Source organism: Suncus etruscus, chromosome 12 (assembly GCF_024139225.1).
Source record: "Suncus etruscus isolate mSunEtr1 chromosome 12, mSunEtr1.pri.cur, whole genome shotgun sequence".
Taxonomy (NCBI): domain Eukaryota; kingdom Metazoa; phylum Chordata; class Mammalia; order Eulipotyphla; family Soricidae; genus Suncus; species Suncus etruscus.
In genome coordinates, this window is record NC_064859.1 from 97994610 (window position 1) to 98007870 (window position 13261).

The 13261-nt window shown below is 45.1% G+C and overlaps 1 protein-coding gene across 1 annotated transcript in view; it reads left to right on the plus strand.

The window, feature by feature from the left end:
- Positions 1 to 13261, plus strand: part of BIRC6 (baculoviral IAP repeat containing 6) — a 162874-nt gene that overhangs the window by 34701 nt on the left and 114912 nt on the right. The window contains exons 6-9 of the mRNA XM_049784698.1: positions 2746 to 2857; positions 4034 to 4116; positions 5607 to 5829; positions 5909 to 6069. Of these exons, the coding sequence (XP_049640655.1) occupies positions 2746 to 2857; positions 4034 to 4116; positions 5607 to 5829; positions 5909 to 6069 (579 nt within the window). The remainder of the gene's footprint in view (positions 1 to 2745; positions 2858 to 4033; positions 4117 to 5606; positions 5830 to 5908; positions 6070 to 13261) is intronic.

The following is a 13261-nucleotide window of genomic DNA, read 5'->3' on the forward strand; positions in this document are numbered from 1 at the left end:
GTTAATTTGACTTCTGTGCATAACATTAGAAAAAGGCCTAAGTTTAATGTTTTTTCCATGTGGTTGAGCAGTTTTCCCAGCACTACTTGAAGCATCCTTGCTCCACTTTGTAATTTTTGTTCCTTTCTCAAAAATTTGCTGACCATAGACCTCAGGGCCCGTTTCAGGATCTTCCACTCTATTCTGCTGATCCAAAAATCTGTCTATATTCCATTCTCAGGCTGTATTAGTCACTGCTACTCTGTAGTCCAGTTTGATGTTGGGGAAAGTGATGCCTCCCATCTTCTTTTTCCCCAGAATTGCTTTGACTCTTTGTGGAGATTTATTTATTGTTTCATAGAAATTTTAGGAGTGTCGATTCATTTCTTTGAAAAGTGTCAGTGATCTCCCTTTAGGGACCACATTGAATCTGTATAATGTTTAGGGAAAGTGTGGTGTACCCTAAGACCCACCCATTTCTGGGAGGGGTCTGAACCGGATAGTAGGTGTAACTTTACCTGCAAGCCCCTCCCATTCCTGGGAGGGGTTTGGAAAAAGGTAGATAAGGCTGGGACCAAGGGAATTCGGCCCTTTTGGCTCTTTGCCCCTTTGGCCGTTTCTCTCTTGGCCCGGCTTGGCTTCCTGGCTTTTGAATCTTTGGGCCGCATGGAGCCCAAAGGGAAGATGGCTAACAGGAGATAAGATGCAGGGCTAGCAAAATATAGCTGAATGCTTAAAAGGTTGACATAGGCCACACACCTGTGGTGGCTAGGGCATAAATAAAGATGATTCTTCCTGAAGCCTGCGTGTGAGTGATTTCACCTGGGCCTGGAACTCGCCGGCTGCATGGAGGTTGCAGAGCCATGTGGGCTGGATGGTATCATCCACCTTCCAGCCCCATCGTTAATTATTTAATGCAACAGGAAAGATTGCCATTTTGATGTTAATCTTCCAGTCCCTGAACATGAGATGTGTTTTTATTTTCTATATCTTTTTTGTTTTGTTTTGTGTTTGGGTCACACCTGGCAGTAACCCCGAGTTCAGGGGTTACTCCTGGCTCTACGCTCAGAAATCACTCCTGAAAGGCTTGGGGATCGTAGGGGATGCTGGGATTCGAACCACCGTCCTCCTGCATGCAAGGCAATCGCCTTAGCTCCATACTATTTCTCCGGTCCCTATATTCTATATCTTTTATTCTTTGAGGTATGTTTTAAAATTTTTTGTAAGTCTTTTACATCTTTGCTTAAGCTGATTCCTCTGTACTTGATTTTTCTGAGGCATAATTGTTGAATGAGTTTTTTTTCTTATTATTTGCATATAAGAAAGTCATAGATTTCTGCATGTTATTTTGCAGCCTGGCCCTCTATTATACAAAGTCATTGTCTTTAGGAGCTTTTATGTGGATTCTTAGGCTTTTCTAAATCTACTGTTAGGTCATGCACGGGTAGCGAGCTGGACTTCTTTTCTACCTGGACGCCCTTCACGTCAGAGACCTTTATTTTTAATGGGAATAACTGTTCCGTGAAATGTGCTGTGGGCATCTCCTCAAGAGTCTTTGGAATTTGTCTAGAGAGGGCGAATAAGAAAAATGAGTGCTTAGATGTTTCTCGTCTGAGAGTTCGGCCTATTTTGAGGTTCTGGAACAGCCCTGCAGAGCTATTTTTTTTCTGCGAACAGCAGCAGAGTTTCTAAAGATGCTGTTGCAAGCTGTGCCGAAAAGGAATGGCGAGTGAAGCCGGTGTTTCTGGAGGTGTTGGTATGTCCCGAGGCTGGTTTTGACAGCGTTAGTGGTCCTGGTTTCCTTCATAGTAGATGGAGGAACCCAAGGAGACCCTATGGAATCTGAGACGGGGCAGTTTGAAGGGGGCGTTTGGGAGGAGGCTGCCCACTCTGGCCTCTGCCATCTGGCCAAATGGCCTCTCATTCCTTTGAGCTGAGATTCCCCTCAGATATGTGGTCCTCAGAGAGGGGTTTCTGCCCAGCCACACAGGACTGAACAGAGTGATGCTCAGGAGCAGCATGGTGAGGATACATGCAGTGGCTGTCCTTGGGGACAGGTTTAAAGAGAAGTCGGTCACTGTGTGATGACTGCTTCATTTTAGGGTCCCCCTCTTCCTATTCTCAGGTGCACTTTGTGGAAGGAAGAGTGGGCATTAGTCACAGAAAGCTCTTGAGATTTCTTATTTTGGCGACTCTTTCAAAGCACAAACTCTCATACTCCACTACCAGTTCTTTTGGAGTAGCTAATACATTTTTCTCTGAAAGCTCGGAGATTTCCTTTTTGTTTATTCCCCGAAGACGAGTTTTCCCAGAAAAGAATTTCACTAGAGATAGAGTAGAAAATGCATTTCCTTAGAATAGAAAAAGAAAGAAAAAAAAATCAACAAACCCTCGAGACTAGAAAACCCTTCCCCAGTGTTGTTGAGGGGTAGAATCACTGTCCCTTGGGTTGGCTCAAACCAGAGCGCCACTGCAGGCTGAAAGTTGTGGCTCGATGCCTGATTGTCATTGTTTCTGCCTCTGCTTGGTGGTTAGGATGCCCCTTTGGTGAGGCACCTGAAGCCCTCCCGTCAGTCCACATCCACTCCTTATCCTGCTCATTTTTGTCTAGGGGCAAATTCCTAAAGATGACTATTGGACATTGAACCCGGTCATGAGGCAGTTGTTCCAGGTTTTGTTGGGGGTGCAGTTATTTCTCCCCTCTTGTATGACATAGGTGGTTGCGTGGCTCTGGTTTTATGGCCCATCACAGCCTTTTCCTTGTAGGTCGTTGATGTACAGTGAAGCGAACAGACGAGAGACCTTCACCTCCTGGCCACATGTGGGCTATAGGTGGGCGCAGCCGGATCCCATGGCTCAAGCTGGATTTTATCATCAGGTAAAACAGATCGTCAAGAATTTTTTTAGGGGGCCGGGTAGGTGGCGCTGGAGGTAAGGTGTCTGCCTTGCAAGCGCTAGCCAAGGAAGGACCGCGGTTCGATCCCCCGGTGTCCCATATGGTCCCTCCAAGCCAGGGGCGATTTCTGATCGCATAGCCAGGAGTAACCCCTGAGCGTCAAATGGGTGTGGCCCAAAAACCAAAAAAAAAAAAAAAAAAAAAAAAAAAAGAATTTTTTTAGTACGCTTTTGTGGCTCTAGTAAAATCATCCCCCCCTTTTTTTGTTTTGGGTTTTTGTTTTGTTTTGTTTTTTTTTTTTTTTTTTTTGGTTTTTGGGCCACACCCAGCGGTGCTCAGGGGTTACTCCTGGCTGTCTGCTCAGAAATAGCTCCTGGCAGGCATGGGGGACCATATGGGACACCAGGATTCCAACCAACCACCTTAGGTCCTGGATTGGCTGCTTGCAAGGTAAACGCCGCTGTGCTATCTCTCCGAGCCCTTGTTTTGGGTTTTTGAGCCATCCCAGTAGTGCTTAGGGGTTACTCCTAGCTCTGCACTCAGGAATCACTCCTGGTGCACTTGGGGGACCCTCTGGGATGCTTACTTAGGGGACCATATGGAATGCCAGGGATAAAACCTGGGTCGGCCATAAGCAAGGCAAATGCCTCCCTGCTGTGCAGTTGCTCCAGCCCCATCTCTTTGTTCCTGGGGCCACACCTGGCTATGGTCAGGGCTCACCCCTGTTTCTGTATTCAGCAATACTCCTGGCAGACTCGGGGGACCATATGGGATGCTGGGGATCAAATCTAGATCTACTACTGCATGCACAGCAGACATGTGCGCCGTCTGGTTGAACTTAGCGGGGATTTTCTCATTCACAGTTTTGTTTTTGGGCCATACCTGCCTTTGCGCAGGGCGTACTCCTGGTGTTGTTCTCATGGGTCTTCCTGACAGTGCTTGGGCCCATAAGTGGTGCTGGCCATCTGATCCAAGTCAGCTGCTTCGAAGACAGGCCCCCACCTAATGCACTGTCGCCCAGTTCTACATGGGCATTTTAATCTGGGACTCCAGCAGACTTCAGCTTGGCACCTTGCCCTGCTAGCCCGTTTCTGTGCCCAGATGGAGGCTTGCTTCTCTGAGGCAGCTCCATGGAAACGTGTCACTCTGTCCTTACAGCCCGCGTCCTCTGGTGATGACAGAGCTATGTGCTTCACCTGCAGCGTCTGCCTCGTCTGCTGGGAGCCAACCGACGAGCCCTGGTGAGTCTTCTGGGCCTCGGGGGCCAAATTGGTGCCATCCTTGTGCTTGTCACACTTGCTTGGCTGATGTGCACACCCTGGACTTGGTCTTCTTGGCCTCCTGTGTTTTTTCCCCTTTGGCCGGAGAGGAAGCGTTGATGGTCTGTGATGTTCTGAATCGTTAACACGAGGCCTTGGCATTCCAAAGTGTCATAGAGCGGAGCTGGTCCCTGACTCAGAACCAGGCTGTGGTCACTGAATGATTTGAGATTTCCCTCAGTCTATTCTGGGTGGGTGTGGGTGGACCACCCGGAGGGGCTTCTTGGAGAAGGCTTTTATCTCTGTGTGCGTGTGCATCCTCCAAATAATTAAAATTAAAATCTGGGCTGGAGAGATAGCATGGAGGTAGGGCATTTGCCTGCCATGCAAAAGGACGGTGGTTCGAATCCCGGCATCCCATAGTGTCCCCCGAGCCTGCCAGAAGCAATTTCTGAGTGTAGAGCCAGGAGTAACCCCTGAGCGCTGCCAGGTGACCCCCCCCAAAAAAAAGTAAACAAAATCTCCACAATTCTAAATGGCACCCCCCCCCCAAAACCCCAAACAAACCTCAGTAAATGTTATTTCCGCCTTCACAGCATATCTGAAAGCATCTTAAAATCTCTTCTCAAAGAACCTGAGAAAGATAATATCAGGGCTAAAGGATATCACAGCAGGTTGGGTGTTTGCCTTGCATGCAGTCAACCCCTGTTCAATTCCCAGCATCCCATATGGTCCCTGAGCACTGATGGTCAGGCCCAATACTCGGCACCCCTAACTCTCCCTTCCCCAAATCTATTCAGTTTGTAATTTCTGAGATCTCTGAGGAGTGAAAAGCCTTTCTTTGACCCCCCCCCCCAAATGTTTCACAGAAATCTTGCCTGGGGGGAAAATGCCACATAGATCTTGTAGACATTTTTTTTTGATGGGGGGGGGGGCATTTTTGGGCCATACCCGGCAGTGCTTAGGGGTTACTCCTAGTTCTGCACTCTGGGGACAGTAAGGGATGCCAGGGATTGAATCCAGGTCTCCACATGCAAGGCCAATGTCCTCCCCACTGTGCTATCACTCTGGCCCTCTTGTAGACATTTGTCAGAGATTCCATTTGCATTTATTATTTTTTTTAAGGAAAAATATTTTTTAAAAAGTATTTCAAAGTTTTACTTATATCAGTGCCCATCTTCTCCCTAATCTTTCCCTTTACCACATATGAATGGATCAGATCAAGGCTGCAGGAAGGCCCTTGCTGTGTTTCTCTCTGTCCTTCTTTTCCCCTGGAAAAAAGGAGTGAGTGAGCGGGCTTGATGAAATGAATCGTTTGCTTTGTGAACCCTTTCGAAAAAGACTGTTTGGTGACTGTGCTTTTGCCGCGTTCTCGTTGTTCAAAGAAGAGGTGGTTCTGGAGTTCGGTTTCTTGTCCAGACATAATCGCTTTTGCTCTTGCGTCCACTTTCTCCCTACGACTTCCCCTGCAGGTCGGAACACGAGCGACATTCCCCCAACTGCCCGTTCGTGAAGGGCGAGCACACGCAGAACGTGCCCCTGTCGGTCACGCTGGCCACCAGCCCCGCCCAGTTCCCCTGCTCCGATGGCTCCGACCGCATCGCCTGCTTCGGCTCGGGGAGCTGCCCTCATTTCCTGGCCGCCGCCACCAAGCGGGGCAAGATCTGCATCTGGGATGTGTCGAAGCTCATGAAGGTGGGTTTTCATTTGGGGGCGACAGACAGGTTGCCGGAACACACCATTCAGGGTCAACTCAGGCTTTTCATTTGCTTAGGTGCACTTGAAGTTTGAGATTAACGCCTACGATCCGGCGATCATCCAGCAACTGGTTCTGTCCGGAGAAGCCAGCTCCGCCGTGGAGTCCAGGAGACCGACCTTGGCGTGGCTGGAAGATTCTTCTAGCTGTTCTGATATCCCCAAATTGGAAGGCGATAGGTATGTGGGTTTGCTGGGATGATTTATGGAAGTTTTTGATTTTGGGGGGGGGGGGGCACACCAGGTGGTTCTCAGGTGTTACTCCTGGCTTTCTAGGGTCAGAAATTGCTTCTCGTAGGCTTGGGGGCACCTTATGGGATGCCGGGAATTCAACCTGGGTCCTTCCTGGGTCAGCAGTCTGCAAGGCAAACGCCCTATCATTCCAGCCTCTAGAAGTGTTTTTTTTTCCTCCCCACCACTATATTCTCTTGATTCTAACTAAAGAGGCAAAACCCCCACAAAAATAAAAACAAAAAAACCCTAGCCATAACCCAATAATAATAATGGTCATGGATTAAGACCATAAATTACTATAAACGGGGAGGAATTATGTTAAATTAAAAATTATTTGATCTTGGGACAGAGCGATAGCACAGAGGGGAGGGCACTTGCCTTGTATGAAGTTTGTATGAAACCTTGTATGAAGTTTGATCCCTGTCATCCCATATACATATAGTGCCAGGAGTTTGACAGAAGTAATTCCTAAGCACTGCCGGGTGTGGGGGCCCATCCCTCTCAATGAACCTTTTATTTCCTGAGCCTCCTGGTTATAATAGTCCAGGGCCCTACGCTTTTGGGGAAATTTTTTTTTTTACTAATTGATGCTACTGTTTAAAAAGTACCTGGTATTCTGTCTCATTCTGTGCCATTGGAAGCAATGACCGGTTTGCAGATGTTTAAAATAATGAGTCGCAGTACTTTTAATTTCACCCTCTGTCAACTATTTTGAGCCTTTGACCCAAATAGTTTTTGTTTTCCCCCTTTTCCTTGAACACCTCAAATTACCTGCGCCTTTGTAAAATCACTAACTGTGTGCTTGGCATATCAGCGGTCCTGACTGAGGCGTGCCTATTATTGCTCGAGAGAAGTTCTGGTAAAGTGACCCTGCAGATTCTCCTCCATTCAGTTTTTCTTGCTGCCTGTGGCTATGTTTGACACTTATGGGTGCAAGGGAAGCCGAGTCTAATCCTGCCCGCTTGCCCTTCTTCCCAGATGCTGCAGTGTCACACTGAGCTGGGCTGGGACAACAGGACAGTGGGCAGGAAGCAGGACTTAATTAATGAATGAAAGTCCAGAAGAGGGCTTTCGGCAGTGCTGCCGAAACAGAGGGTGTTTGACGGTAACCAAACGCCCTCATGTCCCCAGGACTGACGTTACACCACACTCTGATTTCTCACTTTGTGACACAATCCTTTTGTTCGTATCTATTTTCTTTTAGTTCCTTCTGGTCGGTGGGACTTTCCCAAGCTATGCCCAAGGTGCCCAGGGCCATATTTTTGACCCGGCAGCCTGTGGATGAGGACCACATGGGGTCAGGGGTTAGAGGGCCCTCTCCTTTTTCCCCCTCCCCGGCATACAATTTTCAAAAGAAACAGTCCAATGGTCTTACTAATGGAACCGAACCAAATGGAATATTCACAGCCATTGTTGGTCATACTGTGTAAAAATTACTGTTCAGAACATGCCTGTGGTCGGAGGGCTCTGAGTGCTGAGTGATGGAGGTTCAGAGCTGCTCTCGGTTAAACCCAGCAGGAGCTTGATGGGAAACACCCGGCTCATTGCTCCACGTTGTTTACTTATTTGCCACGTTTCTTTCTGTCTAGACCGAAAGTCTGCGTGCTCGATGGCTGGTTTTCTTAGAAGCCAGAGGAAAGTAGAATTGTGAATTGGCCTTTGTGAATGCTGGTTTTGCTGAAAACGTCTCAGTTTTGCAACTTTAGGGATTAAATATTGAATTCAGTTTGCTTTCCTATTACACTTACAGGCCCAAGTGATTTGTGATTAAATGTGTGTGATCTATTTCCAGTGGTCATGCTGCTGTCAATTCGTGTGCTGGGTTGAAGTGTAGATCTCTCTGTGTGCTTTAGAGAAACAAATTACCTCTGGCAAAGAAGGATATTAAGACACATACATACATGCCTACGTATAGATATGTATAAATAATTTAGGTAAAAGTTGCATATTTTATCTCTCTATACCTACGTATGTCTAAGAGGCTTAGACATACATATATGTGTCCAAGGTAGAGGAATGATTGCTCTTTCTTAGAGTAAGAGAGCAGGAAGCTGAGAAGGATACTGTCACTCCTAAGTCTTTTTTTTTTTTTTTTAATTTTTATTTTTAATTATGAGAACAAGGGTGCAAAGAAAGAGGACAAGGTAAAGTTACAGTGGAAGGACAATCACCCATAATATAATTCTCAGAAGTCCCCTTGCTGATATCTTAACTTTGAAATTTCAGCCAAAGAACATTAAGATAAATAAGACAGAATCCATGTACAATTACTTTGTCCCTCAAGTCCCCAGATTGTAACACATTATAATATTTCTTAACAGTACACAAGGCAATCTAAAGCCATAAAACTTACATAACTCCTTAAACATTACAGGCATAGTATTTTCTTACATTTCCATATACATGCATATTAGCTTAAGTTAACCTCAAATTTTAAGTGAGTTCTTTTTAAGGATTAGAGTCAAAGGAGCACAGTAAAAATGGTGTTAGAGTGGCAATTGTTGTTTGCATAGGCCCACCAAAATATGAGGGACATGGAAAGAAATAACCTTGGCCTAAGTACAAAGAGACCAGACCCCTGAAGTTTCCTGGCACAAGACCAAGTCTAGGCTCCAGGCAAGCTAGATCGTCCAATCCAATACATTGTCTGTAGTGCCAACACACTTTTATTTTTCACACAGTCTCTGTTGTTGGTATCATGTTTCTGTATTAAAGATCCTGGAATCTGCATATCTTACATTGAAGTCAGGATGTGGAGCATCCTCTCCTTTCACCTCACAATCAAAGGGCAATGCAGGGAGCCCTGTCCTGTAAGCAGGTCCTTGTTGTTGTTAAGTCTTCACAGTGTTAAGGGAGGTCTCTTTTGAGCAGGTCGAAGTCTGAGCAGTGTAGGTCTTCCGTGGTAGAGGATTGCTTCCAGGTGATGTTATAGACCAGCCTGGATGTTTCGTGGATGGCTTCCCTGGTTCAGGGGAGAATGGATTATGCCCTTTCTTCTGAGGTCTGTGCCAGGTCGTTATGTCAATGTTCAGGGTGTAAGGTCCCTTTGCACTACAAGATTTGTGTGTTCCAATCTCTATTAGATAGGATCTTATTTGTATGTATAGTATTTTCCCATTTTAATGTGCCTATGCAAATAAGAAGCAATGCCACGTGGTGTTATTGGCGCATATGGGGGCCATAAGAACAATTCCAATGATTCCCATGACATGGTTCAATCATAAGCATTAAACTGGGGGACTCTTCCACCAAAATTCCTTGTTAAACAGCTCAAAAAGAGAAGATAAGTGGTTAGAATCATCACTGTATAAGACAACATTTAGTAAGAATTATAACTGTCAGAGAAAAAACACAAAATATTCTAAAGAAATATGTGTCCATTTTATGTATCTTGAAGCAGTTTGGGGTTGTTACACACAATGCACAGCTTTGGACTGTGATTAGGATTGTACACTACTGAAGTTAAAAAGAGTAATGTAGGTTAGTGATGTTTGAGAGGGGGTTAGAGAGTTAAGGAGTAAAAAAGAGCTTTGTAGGGGTGTGGGAAAGGGCAGAATACAAAATGAACATTCTGTATACGCAAAACATAACATAAGAATAAGGAATATTCTGAATACATGAAGTACGCGCGGTTCTGTAGTTTTTGGATGCCTAGGGAGGAATTTCTCACCCCCTCCCCTCCCCCCAGGGCCCGATTAACCAGGCGTGGCCCTGAAGACCCACCTGGTGTGGGGGGAATCATGTTCACTTGGACTAAGTGGTCAGCCCAGGGGTCCTATGGCTAGCTGTCCTGCCCAGAGCCCCCATCATACCAGTCAAAGGCACACGAAATCCTGGCATGTGGAATGCTCTGAGCCCACTCCTAAGTCTTAACTCCTCTGTCTCTTCACCTTCTGTGGAGGTATCGGTATTCTTCTTGGGTTAATAATGACTCTGAGGGGGAAGGTGCTTGTTCTGCACATGTTTAACTTGGTCTTTTGTCCCCTGAGCACCACCAAGAGTGAAATCCTGAGCGAGGAATAAGCCCTGAGCACCGCTGGTTTATCCCTAGGACCCCCAAATTAAAAAAAAAAATAATATACCAACTACTGATATTTTGTGTTATGTGTTTTACACACATGAGGCCCTGGGTTTGTTCTCCTGTATCAGGTAGTCCTCTAAGTAATATCAATTTGATTTGTCATGATAGTAGTTGCAGTAGGTACGAGAGAGAGAAACATGAATTTTAATTAATTCTTATTTGTGTTTCAGAGTGGCAAAAAATGTGCTGAATTTAGCATTGAAATCTATTGTATTGATATATCAAAGTTAAGGTATTTCTTTAATATTAAGTATTTGCTTTCTTTAAAAAATACTTAGGGGAGACTGAAGAGATAGCACAGTGGTGTTTGCCTTGCAAGCAGTGGACACAGGACCTCAGGTAGTTAGTTGGTTGGAGTCCCAGCGTCCCATATGGTCCCCCGTGCCTGCCAGGAGCTATTTCTGAGCAGTTAGCCAGTAGTCCCTGAGCACCGGATGTGGCCCCAAAACCAAAACAACAACAACAACAACAACAACAACAAACTTAGGGGCCAGAGCAGTGACGCAAGCAGTAGGGAAAACGTTTGCCTTGCACGCACTAACCTAGGATGGATCATGGTTCAATCCCCCGGCGTCCCATATGGTCCCATAGCCAGGAGTAGCCCCTAAGCATTACGCAAAACTTAAAAAACAAACAAACAAACATTAAAACTATAACATTTAAAATATATTCATATTATCTTATTTACTTTGTATGTTTATTACATTGCAAAAGGCTTTGCCATATAAAAGCTTTGGTAAGTCTAGAGTCTTTATATTTACTTTAGAAAAATTAAAAAAGGGAAAGTAAGTTGAAGAAATGTGGAAGCCCTATAATCACACTTTCTACTTCAGTAGCATTTACATGTGTAATTTTAAATTGTATTGTTAATAGCTCTTGACACTAACCGTTACAGTTTTGTTGAGGTACAATTATATCTGTTTTGTAATTTACTCTTCATTACTTATTTAACTCATCACATGAAAGACTTCTCTGTCATAAAGTTAATTTTTAACAGAACTATTTTTGAAGAGCTGTAGAAAATACATTTTATTTCCTTTTTATTATTTTCTTTGGCTAGCTAAGGTGATTATTAAGCTTTTGGCATTATTTTCCTAACTTTGAAAAGTGAAATTCCTACTTGCAATGCATTTGCTACCTGTATTTTTCCTTTCATCTTGAGGTATCAGGATCTTTTTCTTGTGGGGGCCTCCCCGCCCTTTTCTGGGAGCTGCTCCCGGCTCTCCTTGGACCAGGCGGGCTCTGCTGTGCTCATGTTCAGGTGTGATGATGGCCCTGAGTGGTGCACAGTGCTGGGCATTCTACTGGCTCGGTGGTGCACAGTGCTGGGCATTCTACTGGCTCGGAGAATAGCCCTCCCTCTCCCCCTGACCCTGACCGGCTTTCCTTCCTGGTTCTTCTTCCTAAGCTCAAAGACTGCCCTTCATTGGAACTTATTGTGTTTTGGTTCGGCCTTGTTAAGTTGGTCTTTTGGCATATATTTTTCCTATGTACTTTTATTATTTCCCAGAAACCCATCAGGGATCAAATAACATTAGCAGCTGATTTTCAACCTGATTTGTTCTTTTCTTTTTCTTAAACTAGGACATAAGTTCATAGTTTGGTCTTTCCTGTTTTCAAGTGAAAACAGATTTCTTGGTTAAAAATGCCCCAGGAAGGCTCCTGGCCTTTAGCTGCCCCTGGTTTTTCCCATCCACTAGCTCTGCCTTCGAAGCCCTTGATACTATGTACCCCATACCCCAAAAAGCAGCAGCCAAAATCCAGACATTCTAGCGAATCCTCACCCCAGCCCGTCTTTGTTTTTGAAAATTGTGTTTTGGGTCAAAGCAATAGATAGCATAGCGGGAAGAGCGTTTACCTTGCCTGTGGCAGTCCCAGCTTCAATCCCTGGCATCCCATATTGTCTCCCGAAACCACCAGTGTGGTGGTGTGATTCTTGAGCTCAGAGCCAGGAGTATTTCCTGTGCACTACTGAGTGTGGTTCAGAAACCAAAAGAAATAAAAAATTCTGTGAGCACCACCTGGCAGTGCTGGAGGGTACGTCTTTTCCTGTGCTGGCCGGATGCAGGAATTGAACCCAGGGCCCTGATTGTGGTTAGCATGTATTTGCCAGCGCTAGCCATCTCCAGGCCCCTCTGAGCAATTCTGTTTTATTTTTCTTCCTTCACTTCCCCTTCTGGGACACACCTACCAGTGCTCTTCGTTCAGGGTTCACCATATTAGATGCTGGAGATTGAACCCAGGTTGTCCTTGTTCAGGGGAAGTGCCCATAACTGCTCCAGCTCCCGTTTTAGCTGTTTTACCAGAGATTATCAATGGCATTTCCTTGAAAAGAACGTTCTAAAATGCCTGAGTTTCAGTTGAAAATGCAAGACTTCTTTTTTTTTTTTTTTTTTAGTTTTTGGGTCACACACAACGGCACTTGGGAGTTACTCCTGGCTCTGCACTCAGAAGTCACTGCTGGCAGGCACAGGGACCATATGGGATGCCGGGATTCGAAGCAGGGTCAATCCTGTGTTGGCCACTTGCAAGGCCCCTGTTGTCTTTTTCTTTTCTTTTCTTTTTTTTCTTTGTTTTGGGCCACACCCGTTTGACGCTCAGGGGTTACTCCTGGCTATGCACTTAGAAATCGCCCCTGGCTTGGGGGGACCATATGGGATGCCGGGGGATCGAACCGGGGGGATCGAACCGCGGTTCGTCCTAAGTAGCACTTGCAAGGTAGACACCTTACCTCTAGCGCCACCTTCCCAGCCCCTTCATTTCTTTTCTTTTCTTTTCTTTTCTTTTCTTTTCTTTTCTTTTCTTTTCTTTTCTTTTCTTTTCTTTTCTCTTCTCTTCTCTTCTCTTCTCTTCTCTTCTCTTCTCTTCTCTTCTCTTCTCTTCTCTTCCTTTTTCTCTTTTCTTTTCTTTTCTTTTCTTTTCTTTTCTTTTCTTTTCTTTTCTTTTCTTTTCTTTTTTCTTTTCTTTTCAAAAAGGAAGAATTCTTAGCTTTTTCTGCAAAATGTTTGTAGTTAAGGTCATGAGAATTTCAGAGCTGCATGCTAATGCAGTATAATG